The sequence below is a fragment of the Lolium rigidum genome, chromosome 6, assembly GCF_022539505.1.
Source record: "Lolium rigidum isolate FL_2022 chromosome 6, APGP_CSIRO_Lrig_0.1, whole genome shotgun sequence".
NCBI classification, from domain to species: domain Eukaryota; kingdom Viridiplantae; phylum Streptophyta; class Magnoliopsida; order Poales; family Poaceae; genus Lolium; species Lolium rigidum.
In genome coordinates, this window is record NC_061513.1 from 183,694,883 (window position 1) to 183,709,863 (window position 14,981).

Genomic DNA, 14,981 nt, shown 5'->3' on the forward strand with positions numbered 1-14,981 from the left:
GATTATCTACTATAACAAGTTCTATTAGTACAACAAGTTTTGTCCGCCTCCAGTGATGGAGGGGTGAGGACGGCGACACACCTTCTCGCTAGAGGATCCAGAGACATGTTTGTGATTTTTATTATACTTCATAATCGGTTGATTTTTCGCTCAAAAAAAATATCAGCAAGGCACAACACCTCCCTGCCGATCATCCTGCCACAGGGATGAGGCATAGCACTGTTTCACCACGTTCGATAAAAAAAAAAGGTAAACAACGTTGATGATTCTAAAAACTCAAAATCACAAAGCAATGGACCTAATACGACTGTCCATGGAAGAAATGTTAAGAACTCTTCCTGTTAAGCCTGTCGATTAATTGTCACATGCTGCGTGACAGAATTTCTTGTTCCAGCTGTCCAGTACTGAACGGGAAACCTTTTGATTAATCTACAAATGATGACCAAGTCATGCCCTGACTGAGACGACTCGATCTACTAATTAGGAATCTTACAACGTGATCCTGACGGTGATCGCTGTATCTTGTCAGAGCTGTCCATTAATCATCGCCCTTTTTCAACTGTTAATTCAATATACAAGTGCAGAGCATTACGGTGCCATGTTCAGTAGTTGCACCTCACAAATAACAACCATATAGTTGAGGTTGGCTGGCTCTTCTGTTCCCAACCTCCAACCTCACAATCATATCCTGACTATAACCAGTCACCATGAAGGTGAATGAGTTATGGGACAGAGATAATAAGCCATCTTATTGCAAAGGCTCAAGATGCTGACACTTTTCTGATCTTGGTTTTGAATAGCATCACGATGATCTTGTCCATGGAGAAGTAGAGAAAGCAACCTCTGGAATGTGTCACGAAAGAACCGTAGCTTGTACCGACGATGCAGTGCCATGTAGGACCATACACTTTATCAAACTCCTGTTAGATATCAAACAGAACTTATAAGCCATGTATCGTCCACTTAAAAGCACAGTGTAGGAAAATGGACATCAAGAATTGAAGAGAACAGCATATGAAGTGAAATTAATTAAGGTTTATGATGGGCACACCCAGAGTGCCAATATAGCACATGATAACAGTATCCATTTCAACATTCCCGCTGGTTACAGCCTATCTAAATTAGCAGCTTCTGAACTTGGTTACAGAAAAACTGAAATGAAAATAAAATCAAAGATATGAAGATAAACTTTTTCCGAGGAGATATAACAAGCGAAAGATCAATATTTGCACGGAACTCACCTTCTTCACGTCATGGGCCACCTGCCTTGAACTGAACTTGTCCAAGCTATCATGGGATCGCTTAGCACATCGGAATGCATGCAACTGCATGAATGGTGGCATGTCTGCAGCCATCACCTTCACCCCCAGCACCGCAACAACTTCCTTCATGTTGATCTCCATCTCCGGCATCGATTTCCTCCCAGGTGCTATGTCAATGATCTCCCTGTGTCCCAGACCAGGCAGATGCACTCTAGACTTCTCAAGGCAGATATCCTCATCCTTCTGAACCATGGCGGGATTTGGAGGCTTATCCTCAGAGGCAACAGCATGTCGTGTCTCTTTGAGAGTTCCCCTCCATCTCCCACCGAACAGCCACTGCTCCGTCTTTGTCCTCCTGCTACCATTGCGGGCAGCCATTGCTAGCTAGCTGATATATCTCCTATACTACTGGTGTTCAGTTCTGGATCTCTATGAGTGTTCCTCCCTAAGCCATTTATATAGCAGTGTTGGCAATGACACAGGCAAGAGGAATCCTATAGTGCCGGTACTAATTTATTAATGGATCATGAGTTTGGATCCTCTGCAATGATGAGTGGGTATGGCAAGGGACAAAATTTTATTTACACATAATAAAAGCACAGGCCATGTGCCTCCTGCCTTGTTCCGTTGTTTGGGTGCCCTGTATGATGAAGAAAAGCTAGTGCATAGGTTAGTTGGTGCATTAAGGCCAGATTTGAAGGATCCCAATGCCTGAACTGTATAGCAGAAAAGAACTACAAGTTTCAACCACCCCACTATGCCGCTCAGTTAGTATATTATGGGTGTTAGTACTTTTTTGAGCCGAAAAGTGTAGGGGAGGCCCCGACAGTAAATTTTATCAAAAGAGAAAATATGTACAAGAAGGAAGAAGGGAATGTACAAAAAAGGGCATATCCCAAAGAAACTACAGAGCGTCTAGCTAGGCATTGAGGGGTGTCTAAACTTGTAAAGTGCCACATATGATCAGTGGTTATCCGGTTATCCCATCATTGAGAATTTTCCTTGTCAGGACTAGGAAAATCATTTACACCGATTTCATCTCTAACACTTGATTTCATGCAGTCCAACCTACTTTTGAATTTTTAGTTCAATGACAGGACTACGGAACAGACACCAATGATAACAATTATTGGACAACTAGCTTCTATATCACAGAAAGTTTAAACAAAAGAGGAAATAAAATGTCTGTTTCTTGTGATCTGTTAAATATGGTAGGCAAACTAAAACCATAAGTTCTAAATCATACTTATCTCTTCTCACATTTGGCAGCTTTCTTTGTTGAAAGTGATCATAACAAAGCAATCTCAACAACTCCATAATGCTTACATTTGTGTTATGTTCCTGTATTCTCTTGCTCCCTCTAATGAGGCTAGTTATGTTATGGCATCTGTTCCTGTCTATGGTACTGAATATTCTTGTCTCACACTGGACGTATGCTCCAGCTGTACTATGCTCCTAAAGCAAAAAAAAAAAAAAAAAAAAAAAAAAGTCATGTGCCAGAGCATTTGTTCAAATGTGATTCCATACCAGTATGCCTGCAGTACAGAATTACATCTGTCATTTGCTCTCCCACTCTTTCTTTAGCATAACCAGCAAATTGGCATTTGGAACAAGAGAACTTTCAAACGGAATATTAGCAGCATATATCTGCGCTGTAACTAATATTGAAATTGACATTGTTAGTAAATGCTAACTTCCTAAGGGACATGTGAGCAAGTGTCACTAAGCTGTCATCATTAATAAACTCTGCATCCTGCAGGTTGAAGTCCCTCTTGTTCTCTTGCACCATGATTCAATACCATATAATCTCATAATTGTTTCCCACTGTAAGGAACATAAGCACTCCCTTTGTTATGTGGGGACAGAAGTACAAGAAGAAGAGCCACCTCTTGCTGCGCTCAGCTGACCAGGCCACACCAGGGAAGGCGCATCTGCCTTCTTGGCCCCAAGTAAGATATCAAACAAAGTTTGCATTCCATGATTTTAAGGGTTCTCCACCTATCTATATAAGGAGATTCATAGATATCAAACAAAGGCCGACTAGAATTTAGCCCTAGTTTCTCCCATCTCTCCTCTCTTCCTCTAAATCCAAGATGCACCATCCGCTAAACCCAGCCATACCAACACCTCCGGCCAGCCACGCCATCTCTCTCCCTCTAATCTATGGGCTACCGTTGTCCGGAACTCCTGATTGTAGTGGAGTTCTTAAATGCCTGTAGAAGATGTTAGCAGAAACACTATATTCAGTACTTCCCAGATACAATGACAAAACAACTGTTCACAAATTATTATTGTACAGAGTGTTCATTTTGTAATGAGAGAATTCCTTATTTGGCCCTCGCTGAAGTTTGTCTTCCTTTCTTGGCCCTGAAATTTTTTTTCTTCCTTTCTTGACACACAAAATTTGGTTGGTTCCTTATTTGGCCCTACCGTCAATTCCGTTAGCTACTTCCGTCACATCTTTTTTTCCTGGACTTATATACCCCCGCTGTATCGATAGATCGTTTGGTTCTAGACATAGACTATTCCGTGGCTGCAGCCTGCTCCATCCCCGCCTCGAATTTACTCATGCAGCGGAGGACGTATACGACTGAGCGGACATGCCATCTGCATCATGCATGTTTCATCTGACGTACGTATACGTTCACGAGCAATGCGGGCGACGTACGTACACTGACTCGTCTGCGCGAGTGTTGTTCCCAATTGATGAGCATGTCACGAGAATCATTCACATAGGAGCAGCACGAGTGGAGAACTGGTCTTCAACCATGGGCACGAAAACCACGGTTGCTAAAAATCTCAATGGTCTGGTTCAGTTCCGGTTGCTAAAATGCATGGCTTGGGTTCATTTCAGGTTCAGTTTAGTTGCCCAACCATTCAGACAACAGCGAAGCCGCCCTCACCGGTGCGTGAGATCTCGTCGTACTCGTCAGTGCTGCTGATGCTGGTGCGGCTCCTCTTGCTGCAGCTTGCCGATCCTTGGGTGGTGGTCACGTCGACCGCTCCTCTTGTATTCAGGTTGGAAAGGTTGCTTCACCATCTTGCAACCGGATTCTGTAGAGCTATACCCCTATAAGCCTATGCGGGTACGGGGCCATTTCGTTAATTTTGTGCAGCCAGCGTTTCCGTTTGCAAGGCACAAATGGTCCTCGACTGACTTAGATATCCAGCTCCTGGCGCCGCTGCCACGCAGACACGCTGCACGCCCTGTCCCGCCATCCGTTAGTGCACAAAACCAAGACGTGCCTAGGTTCCAGTTATCACTGTGCTTCTTGATCGAAAATGATGATATATGCGGTTCCAACGTTAAGCTTTTTCAGTGCCATTTTGTCACATATTGCAGCAGGGGTAAAAGTGTCATCTTAGACAACTACTTAACACCGTTAGTGGTTAAATTGTACTAGAAGGCCAAATAAGGAACCAACTAAACTTTGTATGTCAAGAAAGGAAGAATTTTTTTTTCCAGGGCCAAGAAAGGAAGGCAAATTTCAGCTAGGGCCAAATAAGGAATTCTCTCTTTTGTAATTCACCCCTCATATCGAAACTTCTAGTTTTCTCGTCTCCAAGGACCTTTCTGCACCTCAGATTTTCAGTCTAAATTCCAAATGGATAACCTTTGCCCACCATCAAGCCATCTCGAGTAGATGCATAAAGTTACTGAAATTGACTTATTAAAAATATTATATTATGTCATAATTATTTTACAAACTTAAATTGTTTTCTGGAACCATGAATAGCATAAGGATGTTACATCTACCATGGATTTCATCCCTTTTGGTAGTTTCATTTGAACTATATCAAGTCTCCATAATAATCCCACACAAAAAAGTCTCCATATGCTAACAAAACGGGACCGACCACAGTTAGCTAAACTAATAAATCAAACATAATGATCCATGAGAAAAAGGAAAAAAATAACCAAATCACCATAAGCAATCTAAGCAATTGAACTAACCACGAAGTGGTACAAAAAAAAATCATGGTTATTGAGTGCCGGGCAGTGCTTCTATGCTCTTCCACTACGTGTTTGCATGAAACACAAAGTAGTTAATCTAAGGGCATCGTGAGTGTATTATTTTCCCTACTAGTATAGTTTTAGTGTTTGTCAAGGAATAACTCTATATGTAAATAATACAATATTATTTGTGAACTCGAACTGATGGGCCAAAGTGTTCTTTATGTCTGAAGTCTGAACAACAGTTTTAGAAAGTCTCATGATTCTTGCAGCAACCACAGTATGTTCTGAATTGCTGAGGAAGAAATGCAGCTCTAGGGGAATGAAAATTCAGATTACTTCTCAAGGTGGAGACATGTGTTTCAGTTAATTACAATATGTTAGGAAATCATTGTGACGAGTAAAAAAGTGAATGTGGCATTTACTACAAGCATTATACTTAGAAGCTCCTCAATTCAGCATGGCTTGATGAGTCGTGGATAACCATATGTCCGTACAACATTTAGACAAGGTTAAGAAACTCAGTTTCTACGATCTTGCAGAAAAATGAAGGATTGTCAATAATATGAATACATGATCCCTTTTATTTCGATTTGGAGCACTATAACACCATTGTAGAGCTAAAATTGTTTATATTTGACGATGGTGGTCCAGCCTTACGCATGGGCCAAAAATGAAAATTGTACTTGTTCATCCACTTTGTGCTATCGAAACAAATCAGAAGAATGATTATATAGCCCATGAGAGATTGTGTCACATTAAAACACAATTTTCAGATGCCCTTTAGCACCAATAAAATACTTGCAAAGAAATTGGTATCCTTGTCCCACCTAGTTTTCATGATGTGTAAAGTTGTTTTTGAATCACCTTGACCTCCTATACCTAGATCAGAAATTGTATATGTCTGTCTTGAAAAATGCAACCTTTTGCATCCGACATATGATGAGGGCATCTGTAATGACATGCCTCTTCCAGCTAATGATATGCTTCTAATTCAAGTAGGACCGATGACGAGAGCTCGTGCCAAACAACCTGAGCAACAGGTGAATCCTCTCCCAATCGAGTCGCTTACTAATCTATATATGAATGGGATGCTACTTGATGCATCAACTTTATGCATCCCGAGGTTCGAGATGGATGAAGGAGAACAACCCATGGGCATGACCCGGGTATATGCAACGGAGAAGATGAACATGGAGCATATACCCCTGCACATGTCCTAGGTGCGCAAGCTGAACAGAGCGGACATACACCTGGACAATGCCCAGGGTCATCAGAGAAGGCAAAGCAAATTTCAGTTATCCAAGTAGGCTTTTGTAATAGGCCAAACACTTAGAACAATACCTAGGCATGTCAAAGTGTGGTTACAGACCTTACGGTCATCCAGAATTGAGAATTCATTGCCAAGACTAATGCTGAGCTGGGAAGGACAACCTTTTTTGAATTTGCACTCTTACCATCCTTGTTGATTCAACTTTGCATGCCCAGTTGTGCTTAGGGTGAAGATAATGCATTTAGTAATTGCCCCTATTCCTTTTCATGCCTCGCAGTGTTCTTCCTAATGTTGAAGCCTTTATGTTTTGCAGTTTTTTTTTTTGTAAAAAATGAAAGGCCCATCTTCGCCTTGTTATCTGACCTATGTCAGTAGCAGTACTTGCCTACAGCTCATTTCTTTCTTTAACATGGAAGGACATACTGCTTTGACATATACCTATACTCTCAAATTGTTGTTATCTTGAAATTAGGAAACTAACGTTTGATCGATCAATTTAAGCAAGCCTCCCATACCTAGCCTCCCGTTTTGTCCCAAGTGCTTACCATGTCCTCAAAAACGGACGCGGATGCAGATCTGGAGCGGAAATTTCGGAAATTATGTGTACCATTTACATCCCTACCGATGGGACAACGAGAAAGAAAATATGTAGAACAAGGACAAAATGACAATTTCTTATTACACAATGACATCGTACAAATCATCGACCAATTACCTTTATTAAAGGAGTGTTACAATTGGTTGACTCTAGATATACAAGGCCGCATACATAATGACATCGTACAAATCATCTACCAATCATCTTTATTATTAAGGAGTAATACAATTGGTTGACAACGAGATATACAAGGCCGCAGTCATTTCCATGTCTGTCACCACATGATTTATAAAAAAACCAATCCAGAGAAGCACATATGTGATATTGTACTGGAATAAAAAAATTGCAAATACTAGGAAGACCAATTACCTATACTTGAATAGAGAATTGGAATGCCATGAACGCTATCGTGCACCTAAAGGTGGGCATCCAGTGGCAAGCGGAAGATCCAAGTTATCAACCGTCCTGAATGTCCTCGGAACCATTTTGTCAACATACAAAGTGCCTTCAAGGTGATCACACTCATGCTGCAGGATGCGTGCCTGCCATCCTGAAGCCACCACCTTAATGGGGCGTCCATTTCGGTCCAAACCCGAAACCTCAACATCTAAATTTCGCTCAACGACCGCCCTATATCCATCAACACTGGCATCCGCATAAAACAAAGTATGAGGAAATATGCACAGTATGTACAATGCAATCTCTCTTTTGTATTTATAGATGAGATATTACTACTAATAACCTTTTCGTAAGCAATATCTGAATACATACCTCAGACATCCCTCGTAGAAACATGCACTTCTTTTACTCGTCTTCTTAAGCTTAGGATTGATAATAACCTGTATCAGGGGGGGCAAGGAAATTTTAAAAAAAAAGGCATGAGAAGGTGCTCATTCCTAACAGTAATGGGGCAGTTCCATGCGGCAAATGTACCGACAAGAAGATCAAAGGGGCGGCGATCCTGCGCTTCGATGTCTTTCTTGGGAGCATAGCTGATGAATTCTTGGGTGTCCTCCAGAACAATAATCTGTCATGTAATAAATCTAACAGGTTGAGAAATGTGGCGTGGCCCTGGTCTTTTAGGACTGAATATAAGAAAGCGCAGATAACAGGAGAGCAATGCAACGCAAGGACCTTCAAGGGGACGCCGATCTGTGGGGCGGCGAGGCCGACGCCGGGGGCCTTGCGCATGACGGCGATCATCTGGTCGATGATGCCCTGGACCTTCTCGGAGGACACGTCCCCCGGGGCCACCTCCTGCGCTGGCTCGTGAAGCACGGGGTCGCCGGCCTTCACGGTCCCTGGCGTCACCGTCATCGCCGTGGGCGCACCGCCGCCGCCCTTCCCGCCCAGCAGGCCGGACAGCCAACCCCCGCCGCCCGCGCTGGCCCTCACACTCCTCCAGCGCCTACCGCCGGCTGCTCTACCAGGAGCAACGAAGGTAGGAATCGACGTGGTGGGGGCGCGGAGAAGCGCCGCCGCAGCGGTTATGGTGAGCGGCCGGAGGAACAGTACCATGTTCTTCTGCTGTAGATGGGGTGGATTGGGTGGACTGCTAAGTTGTAGTTAGGGCATCTCCAACCGCGCGACCCAAACGGACGCGCTGGGCCATCCTTTTTGGACCGTTTGGGTGGCCGAGCGGACACGTGGACAGCGGTCCGCGTCCGCGTATCCGTTTGGGTCACGCGCTGTGCCCAACACGCGAACGCAGCGCATATGTAATAAATAAAACAAAAATCAAAATGAAAAAAGAAAACAACAAAACATAAATTTAAACTAGTTGGTAATTAAACTTAGCCCTATTTTGGGCTATTTTTACACAAAAGAAAGCCCTATATGGGCTTTAAACTAAAAAAAAAGCAAACCCTAGCCAGGGTTTGCGAGCACGCGGTGGCCGCCGGCAGTACTACCCCCGCAGTACTGCCGTCGCCGGCGGCGTCGATGACGACGACGCCCCGGCGGCGAAGCCGCCGTTCGGCCAGAAACGCCGGAGGGCGGCGGGACTCCGCCGGGGCGACCACCGCGCCCTTTCCCGGGCGGAGTGCGGGTTCGGCGGGCTCGCCGGCCCGCGCAGCCGCGCCCTCCGCGCGGACTCCTTGCGGAGCCGCTCCTCCTCCTCCGCCCGAGCGCGGCCCGGCGCTCCTCCTCCGCCAGAGCGCGGCACGGCGCTCCTCCTCCTCCCGGAGCGCCGCCTGGCGCGTGTCCTCCTCCTGCCGGCGCGCCATCTCGAGGAAGGCCCACGCCTCCGCCTGGGCGTTCTCCTGGGCCTTCCTGGCCTTCTCCGCCAGGGTCCGGCGCGCAGCGTCTCGGCGAGGTGCGGCCATTTGGCCAGCTCGTCGAGCCTGCAGCTCCGGGTCGTCTTCGTCCTCCTGCTGCTGGGCCTGCGGCAGGGGCTCGTCAATGTACAGGCCGCCGGGGCGGCGGCCTGCCCGCCTTGCAGGTGTGCGCGGCTGCGCGCGAGGCCGCGCCGCCGCCGACGTGAAGCACGTGTGCCGGCGCGCATCGTGCTCCACCTCGAACCACAAGTCCCGCTTGGGACTTGCGTCGCCGTACGCGGGGTCCTCCTGGAGGTCCGCCGGCAGCTGCGCGCGGCGCCTCCGGATCTCCGCGGACGCGGCGCGGCCGGACGCCGGGATGGGCGGCACCGGAACCCGATCTAGGCTCAGGTGCCAGCCGTGGGGGAGGTGCACGTCCCCCACGCATTGGGACGCCGGCGTCCCGTAACATCCGCGCCACCGCTACGGTGACGTAGATCCGGTCGCGTCTGGGCATCGCCGGCGGCCCCATGGCGAACGCCGGCGGCGCGACTGGCCGGCTGCTGCCGGCCTCGTGGTCGTTGGCGGACGGTGCGAACTCACGCTTCGGGGCCATGGCGGCGCGGAAGCTTCGAGCTCGCGCGTGCGGCTGGAGTGGATATGGGGACTAGATAGGGACAGTCCCCCTCCCCAGTCTACATTTAATAGGACTGGGACACCGACATGTGGGACAGCCACGCGGACCAGGCGGACACGCGAGGATGCCGCGTGCCATCCGCGGCCACGCAAACCCGGCCCAGATTTGGGCCGGGTTTGCGTCGTTCCGGACGCCGCGGCCATCCGCTTTTGCGGTGCGTCCCCACGTTTGGCCGCATTTTTGTCCTGCTCGACCCATCCGGACGCGCGGGCGCAGGATGGGTCGCCCCGTTGGAGATGCCCTTAGCTCGGGCATGTCAAGATGCAAACCGTCCGGTCCGTTTCGGACCGACTAAATGACAAAAAACTACTATAATTATGCCATAGATGTTACCGAACTACTAAAAGGAACATGATCGTCACATGACTACCAGGTTTGGGGCACGCTCGCGACGCGGAGCACTGATTCAACGGATCAGCCGTGCTAACCATCTTTCTGGTAGCTGTGACCCACTGTCAGAGTTAATGTGGCGTGCAGTTGACGGACGACCGTTAAGGCTCGCGTTAGGGCTGATGTTTAAGTGGTTGGCTCGGTCGGTCGACTCTCGTCTCCTTCCTCTCTGTTCCATCCCAGTGCAGCACTCGCCGCTGACGCAGATCTTCGATGCCGCAGAGACTGACGGCCATGGTTTCGTGGGGTGACGGCGAGGAGTCCTCTCTAGAGCAGAGCTCCCTCGGCAGTGATGTGAGTCCTCTCCCTTTGCTGTCATAATTTGGGGAAATTGCAGGGTTAGGAATTGGGGGAATTTTGATTCTGAGCATGATTTAGGCTGATTCTTCCTTGTTTTTTTCAAACTGCTAGAGTGTGAATACTACGTACGACTCCGATTTCTCGCGGTTTAGCCGATGCGGGTGGCAGTGATCGTGACTTGCAAGCATGGTGCTGTAGCTACTCGATTTGTAGCATTTGATGGTTGCTGGACAGAGAGGAGGTTCTTAGGTGTGCATGCCATGATGGAGAACCAGCTTGTGATTTTCTTCTTTGGGTAGATGGTGAGTGGCCACCTGCACTTCGGAAATCACTGTCACAGTTGTGGGATTTGTATTGACCTGAGGAATGCTCATTGAGAAGAGGTTTAAGCTGAAAGATGATATTGAGAAGATGCACATTGACCTGAGGAATGCTCAAGAAGAGATGAAGAAAATTGTGGAGGAGAAGCAGGTGATACTAGCCTTGAAGGCCCAAGCTGAGCAAGGATTGATTGATGCCAGGGCTGAATTAGAGCAGAAGAAGGCAGTGGATGCATCAACTAGCAATATGCACAAATGCATGAGAATTAAGGCAGAGAAGGAGGGAGATCAGAAGAAGGGAAGTGAAAGCTTGAGTACATAATTGGGGATTTATTTAAGCTGAAGGAATCAGTTTAATTTGATTTGAATGTTTAAATTTAACCCTATGGTTTGTAATGTTGAACTAAATTCTGTCTGGTTTGTAATGTTGAACTAAATGTTGTCTCGTTTGTAATGATGAACTAAATGATGGTTGGTTTGTAATGTTGAACAATATATGTTGAATCAGTTTAATTTGATCCTTGATGTTGAAATGAGTTCCTTTTTATCAGTTTATTATTGAGTTTAAAATATGTGTTATGTGGAGAATCTGTTATGTGAGAAAAATTTGAGGGTTAGTTTATAGTTGGAAAGGTCTCAACATTGACTCGTCGGCTTTGTCGGCTTTGTCGAGATCTTTAGGGTTATTTTATAGTTAGAAAGGTCTCAACATCGACTCGCCGACTTTGTTTGGACCTTTAGGGTTATTTTAAAGATGGAAAGGTCTCGACATCGACGCTTCGACTTTGTCGAGACCTTTAGGGTTATTTGACATTTGGAAAGGTCTCGACATCGACGCTTCGACTTTGTCGAGACCTTTAGGGTTATTTGACATTTGGAAAGGTCTCGACATCGACGCTTCGACTTTGTCGAGACCTTTAGGGTTATTTTACATTTGGAAAGGTCTCGACATCGACTCTTCGACTTTGTCGAGACCTTTAGGTTTATTTTACATTTGGTGAATTAGGAAATACTGTGGAAACTGCTTTCAGTAATCCCTTTTGCCTGTCTAACATTATAGTGTAGTACCCAAACTGTCCATGATCTCCACCTAGTGCATGCTTCAACTGCTCAAGAAACCACTGTCAATTCTCCGTATCTTCTTTTGCAACCACTCCCCATGCAATTGGATAGATGTTGTTATTGCCATCTCTGCCAGCTGCAAGGATTTGAGCTCCAGAGGTGAGATTTATGAAGCAACCATCCAACCCAATAAATGGCCAACGTACTCGTAGAAACCCTTCTCTAGCAACATTGACATAGAAGAAAAATCCATGGAATCTAGGGTCGTAAGAAATGTCCACCAACTGTCCTTTTTCATTGCTTCAACCTGCTCCTCTGTTGGACCTATGACAGTGGTCACAATGCACCTGGAACCAAGGTTTTTGTCAATAACAGTCTGCAGATAATCCCTTATTCTGTGATATTGTTTCTTGTGATCCCCCATCACCATCTGTTATCACCAGAATTTGACCGGATCAGAGGTGGGCCGCGATTGAAGAATACACATAGAAGAAATACATGAATCGGCCTTGCATACAAAGTTTGGGCTAGTTTGCCCGTGTATCTGTAACATAGTAGGATACGTGTCGTTTAGATAGAGTTTGGCTCGTGCCTGGCTGGGATTATTCCCACGTTAGAAAGTCTACGGACTATAAATATGTATCTAGGGTTTATGAAATAAACAACAATCATCGTTCACCACAAACCAATCTAGGCGCATCGCCAACTCCCTTGTCTCGAGGGTTTCTTCCGGTAAGCATCATGCTGCCTAGATCGCATCTTGCGATCTAGGCAAGACACGCTTATTCGTTGTTCATGCGTTGCTCGTGCCGAAGCCTTTTTGATGGCGAGCAACGTAGTTATCATAGATGTGTTAGGGTTAGCATTGTTCATCGTATCATATGTCGTCGTCGTGCAACCCTTAGACATCTAGCCGTCCTTACACCTATCTTAGGTGTAAGGGCGGCACCCCGCTTGATCATTATTTAGTAGATCCGATCCGTTATGATTGCTCCTTGTTCTTCAAGGATTAGTTTAATATCTCGCATTGTTAGGCCTTACAAACGGGTTGAAGGATCCAGAGGGCGCGTAGGGTGTAGTTTGCTAGCCCTAGACAGGATGTTCCGAGGATCAACTTAGTGTTGGTTTTTAGGCCTTGTCTAGGGTTGGTTTACGATCACCGTGCGTGGCCGCCAGGCTCAATCACGAGTAGGATGTTCCGATTATGCGGTGAAAACCCTAAATCGTAGTAGGTCGTTTTAGCTTTGTTTTGATCAAGCAGGACCACCATCCGATCGTACACCTCGTACGCATCATGGGTGGATCGGCTCCTCGAGCCGATTCACAGGACAACCTGAGAGCCGATCGAGGCTCGTATTTAATGTTTACGTGTATGCCATGCAGAAACTAAGCGAGGCACATCCAACACCTTCCCCGACCGGTATAGGTCGGTGGCACGCCCTTGCATCGAGCATCGGACGTGCGTGCCGGAGTCTTTGCGGGTCGTCGCTCGGAGGGGCCAGGGCCGGCCGCAGCCCTGGGAGCCTCCCGGCTCTACCGTGCTGCCCGTCGCTGCTCGCCGGTGGGTTTTCGACCGCAACACATTCCGGCACGCCCGGTGGGTCGATCTTCGACATCAACCGCATCGCCATCTACATCCGAGATGGCGGAAGGCACTCCGAGCCACGTACGAGGATCCGACCGAGGAGCTCAAGAAGAAGCATGACGAGGTCAAAGCGATCCTCGAAGCCGATCTCATCGGCTCTTTTCACGTAACCCGCTCACATGGCATCAGGTGGAAAGGGTTCTCACCTGAAGGCGCGCTCGATGGAGTGGACCTGTCCGCCCCGTCGAAGAACGCACCGAGTCGCCGCGTCGGGAGATTAACTTCATGGTAGCTCATTCGCTACACCGCCATTCTCGAGAGCCCGGTGAACACTTTGGAGCGTGTCGCTCTTCGCGTGATCCAGGAAATCATGAAGCATCGCACTCTCCGTCAGGACCAGCTCTAGGGACTCACCAAGGAGAGATGCCACTCCAGTCCCGTCCACCGCTGCCATTCGCGTTGGCAGCACCAGAAGTGTCGAATTCACCGGCATACGTCGTCTACAAGATCGGTGGTGACCCTAACGACTACCAGTTCTTGCATGAGGCGCCTAAGGAGATCCCTCACGGATACACGTGCACATACGTGCTGCGATCGCGAGAATCGGGCCCTCACAAACCAGACTGCAACAGCGGGGACTTCTGGAACAATAGGAGGAACTTCGGGGACAGATCTTGAGAAGCAGACGTGGCTGGCCAAGTACGCCACCCCGATAAACCTCCAGAGCCCAACTCATGCAGTTGGCTCAGAGCTTGAGAAGCAAGCATGGCTGGCTAAGTATGCCACTCCGGCAAATCTTCGCAGTTTGACTCCTGCAGCCAAGACCGCGGATCGGATCAAGACAATCTTGAGAGACCAGCTCGGCATGGTGCCGAAGAGGAGGGCAATCGGCTATTCCAAGCCGTACCCCAACGAGTACGAGTTGATCCCACTACCACCCAAATATCGGCTCCCCGAATTCTCCAAATTTAGTGGATCGGATGGTTCCAGCTCAATCGAGCATGTGAGCCGATATTTGGCAGCACCGGGCACGATCTCAACGATCGATGAGCTGCGTGTGAGGTTCTTCGCACGAGCCCTCACAGGATCGGCTTTCGGGTGGTACGCATCGCTGCCACCGGACTCAATCCGGACTTGGAAGCAGCTTGGAGGAGCGGCTCCACATGCAGTATCACTCGGAGGCTTCCGAGGCCGACATTGCCGATCTAGCACAAGTACGACAAGCGCGGAGAAACAAGTGTCGAATACATCCAAGTGCTTCGAAACGTTAAGAACCGATGCTAT

The 14,981-nt window shown here is 47.4% G+C and overlaps 2 protein-coding genes across 2 annotated transcripts; both read right to left on the reverse strand.

The window, feature by feature from the left end:
• Nucleotides 1–383: 383 nt before the first annotated feature.
• LOC124668637 lies at nucleotides 384–1,868 on the reverse strand. Its single transcript, XM_047205741.1, has 2 exons — nucleotides 1,242–1,868; nucleotides 384–920 (listed from the first exon to the last, which is right to left on the reverse strand). The coding sequence occupies exons 1-2, from the start codon at nucleotides 1,638–1,640 to the stop codon at nucleotides 762–764; spliced, it is 558 nt and encodes a 185-aa protein (XP_047061697.1). The 5' UTR covers nucleotides 1,641–1,868; the 3' UTR covers nucleotides 384–761.
• A 5,313-nt stretch (nucleotides 1,869–7,181) lies between these two features.
• Nucleotides 7,182–8,640, reverse strand: LOC124661320 (peptide deformylase 1A, chloroplastic-like). The gene is made up of 4 exons (XM_047199184.1): nucleotides 8,223–8,640; nucleotides 8,026–8,115; nucleotides 7,860–7,927; nucleotides 7,182–7,733 (listed from the first exon to the last, which is right to left on the reverse strand). The coding sequence occupies exons 1-4, from the start codon at nucleotides 8,604–8,606 to the stop codon at nucleotides 7,493–7,495; spliced, it is 783 nt and encodes a 260-aa protein (XP_047055140.1). The 5' UTR covers nucleotides 8,607–8,640; the 3' UTR covers nucleotides 7,182–7,492.
• Nucleotides 8,641–14,981: the final 6,341 nt, after the last annotated feature.

Bases quoted from the DNA above. Each gene is read 5' to 3' on its own strand.
- LOC124668637 (XM_047205741.1), bottom strand. From the start codon at position 1,640: ATGGCTGCCCGCAATGGTAGCAGGAGGACAAAGACGGAGCAGTGGCTG. The intron at 921-1,241 runs GTGAGTTCCGTG...GATATCTAACAG, and splicing joins TGGCCCATGACGTGAAGAAG to GAGTTTGATAAAGTGTATGG.
- LOC124661320 (XM_047199184.1), bottom strand. From the start codon at position 8,606: ATGGTACTGTTCCTCCGGCCGCTCACCATAACCGCTGCGGCGGCGCTT. The intron at 8,116-8,222 runs GTCCTTGCGTTG...ATTACATGACAG, and splicing joins AGATCGGCGTCCCCTTGAAG to ATTATTGTTCTGGAGGACAC. The intron at 7,734-7,859 runs GTATGTATTCAG...TGCGGATGCCAG, and splicing joins TTCTACGAGGGATGTCTGAG to TGTTGATGGATATAGGGCGG.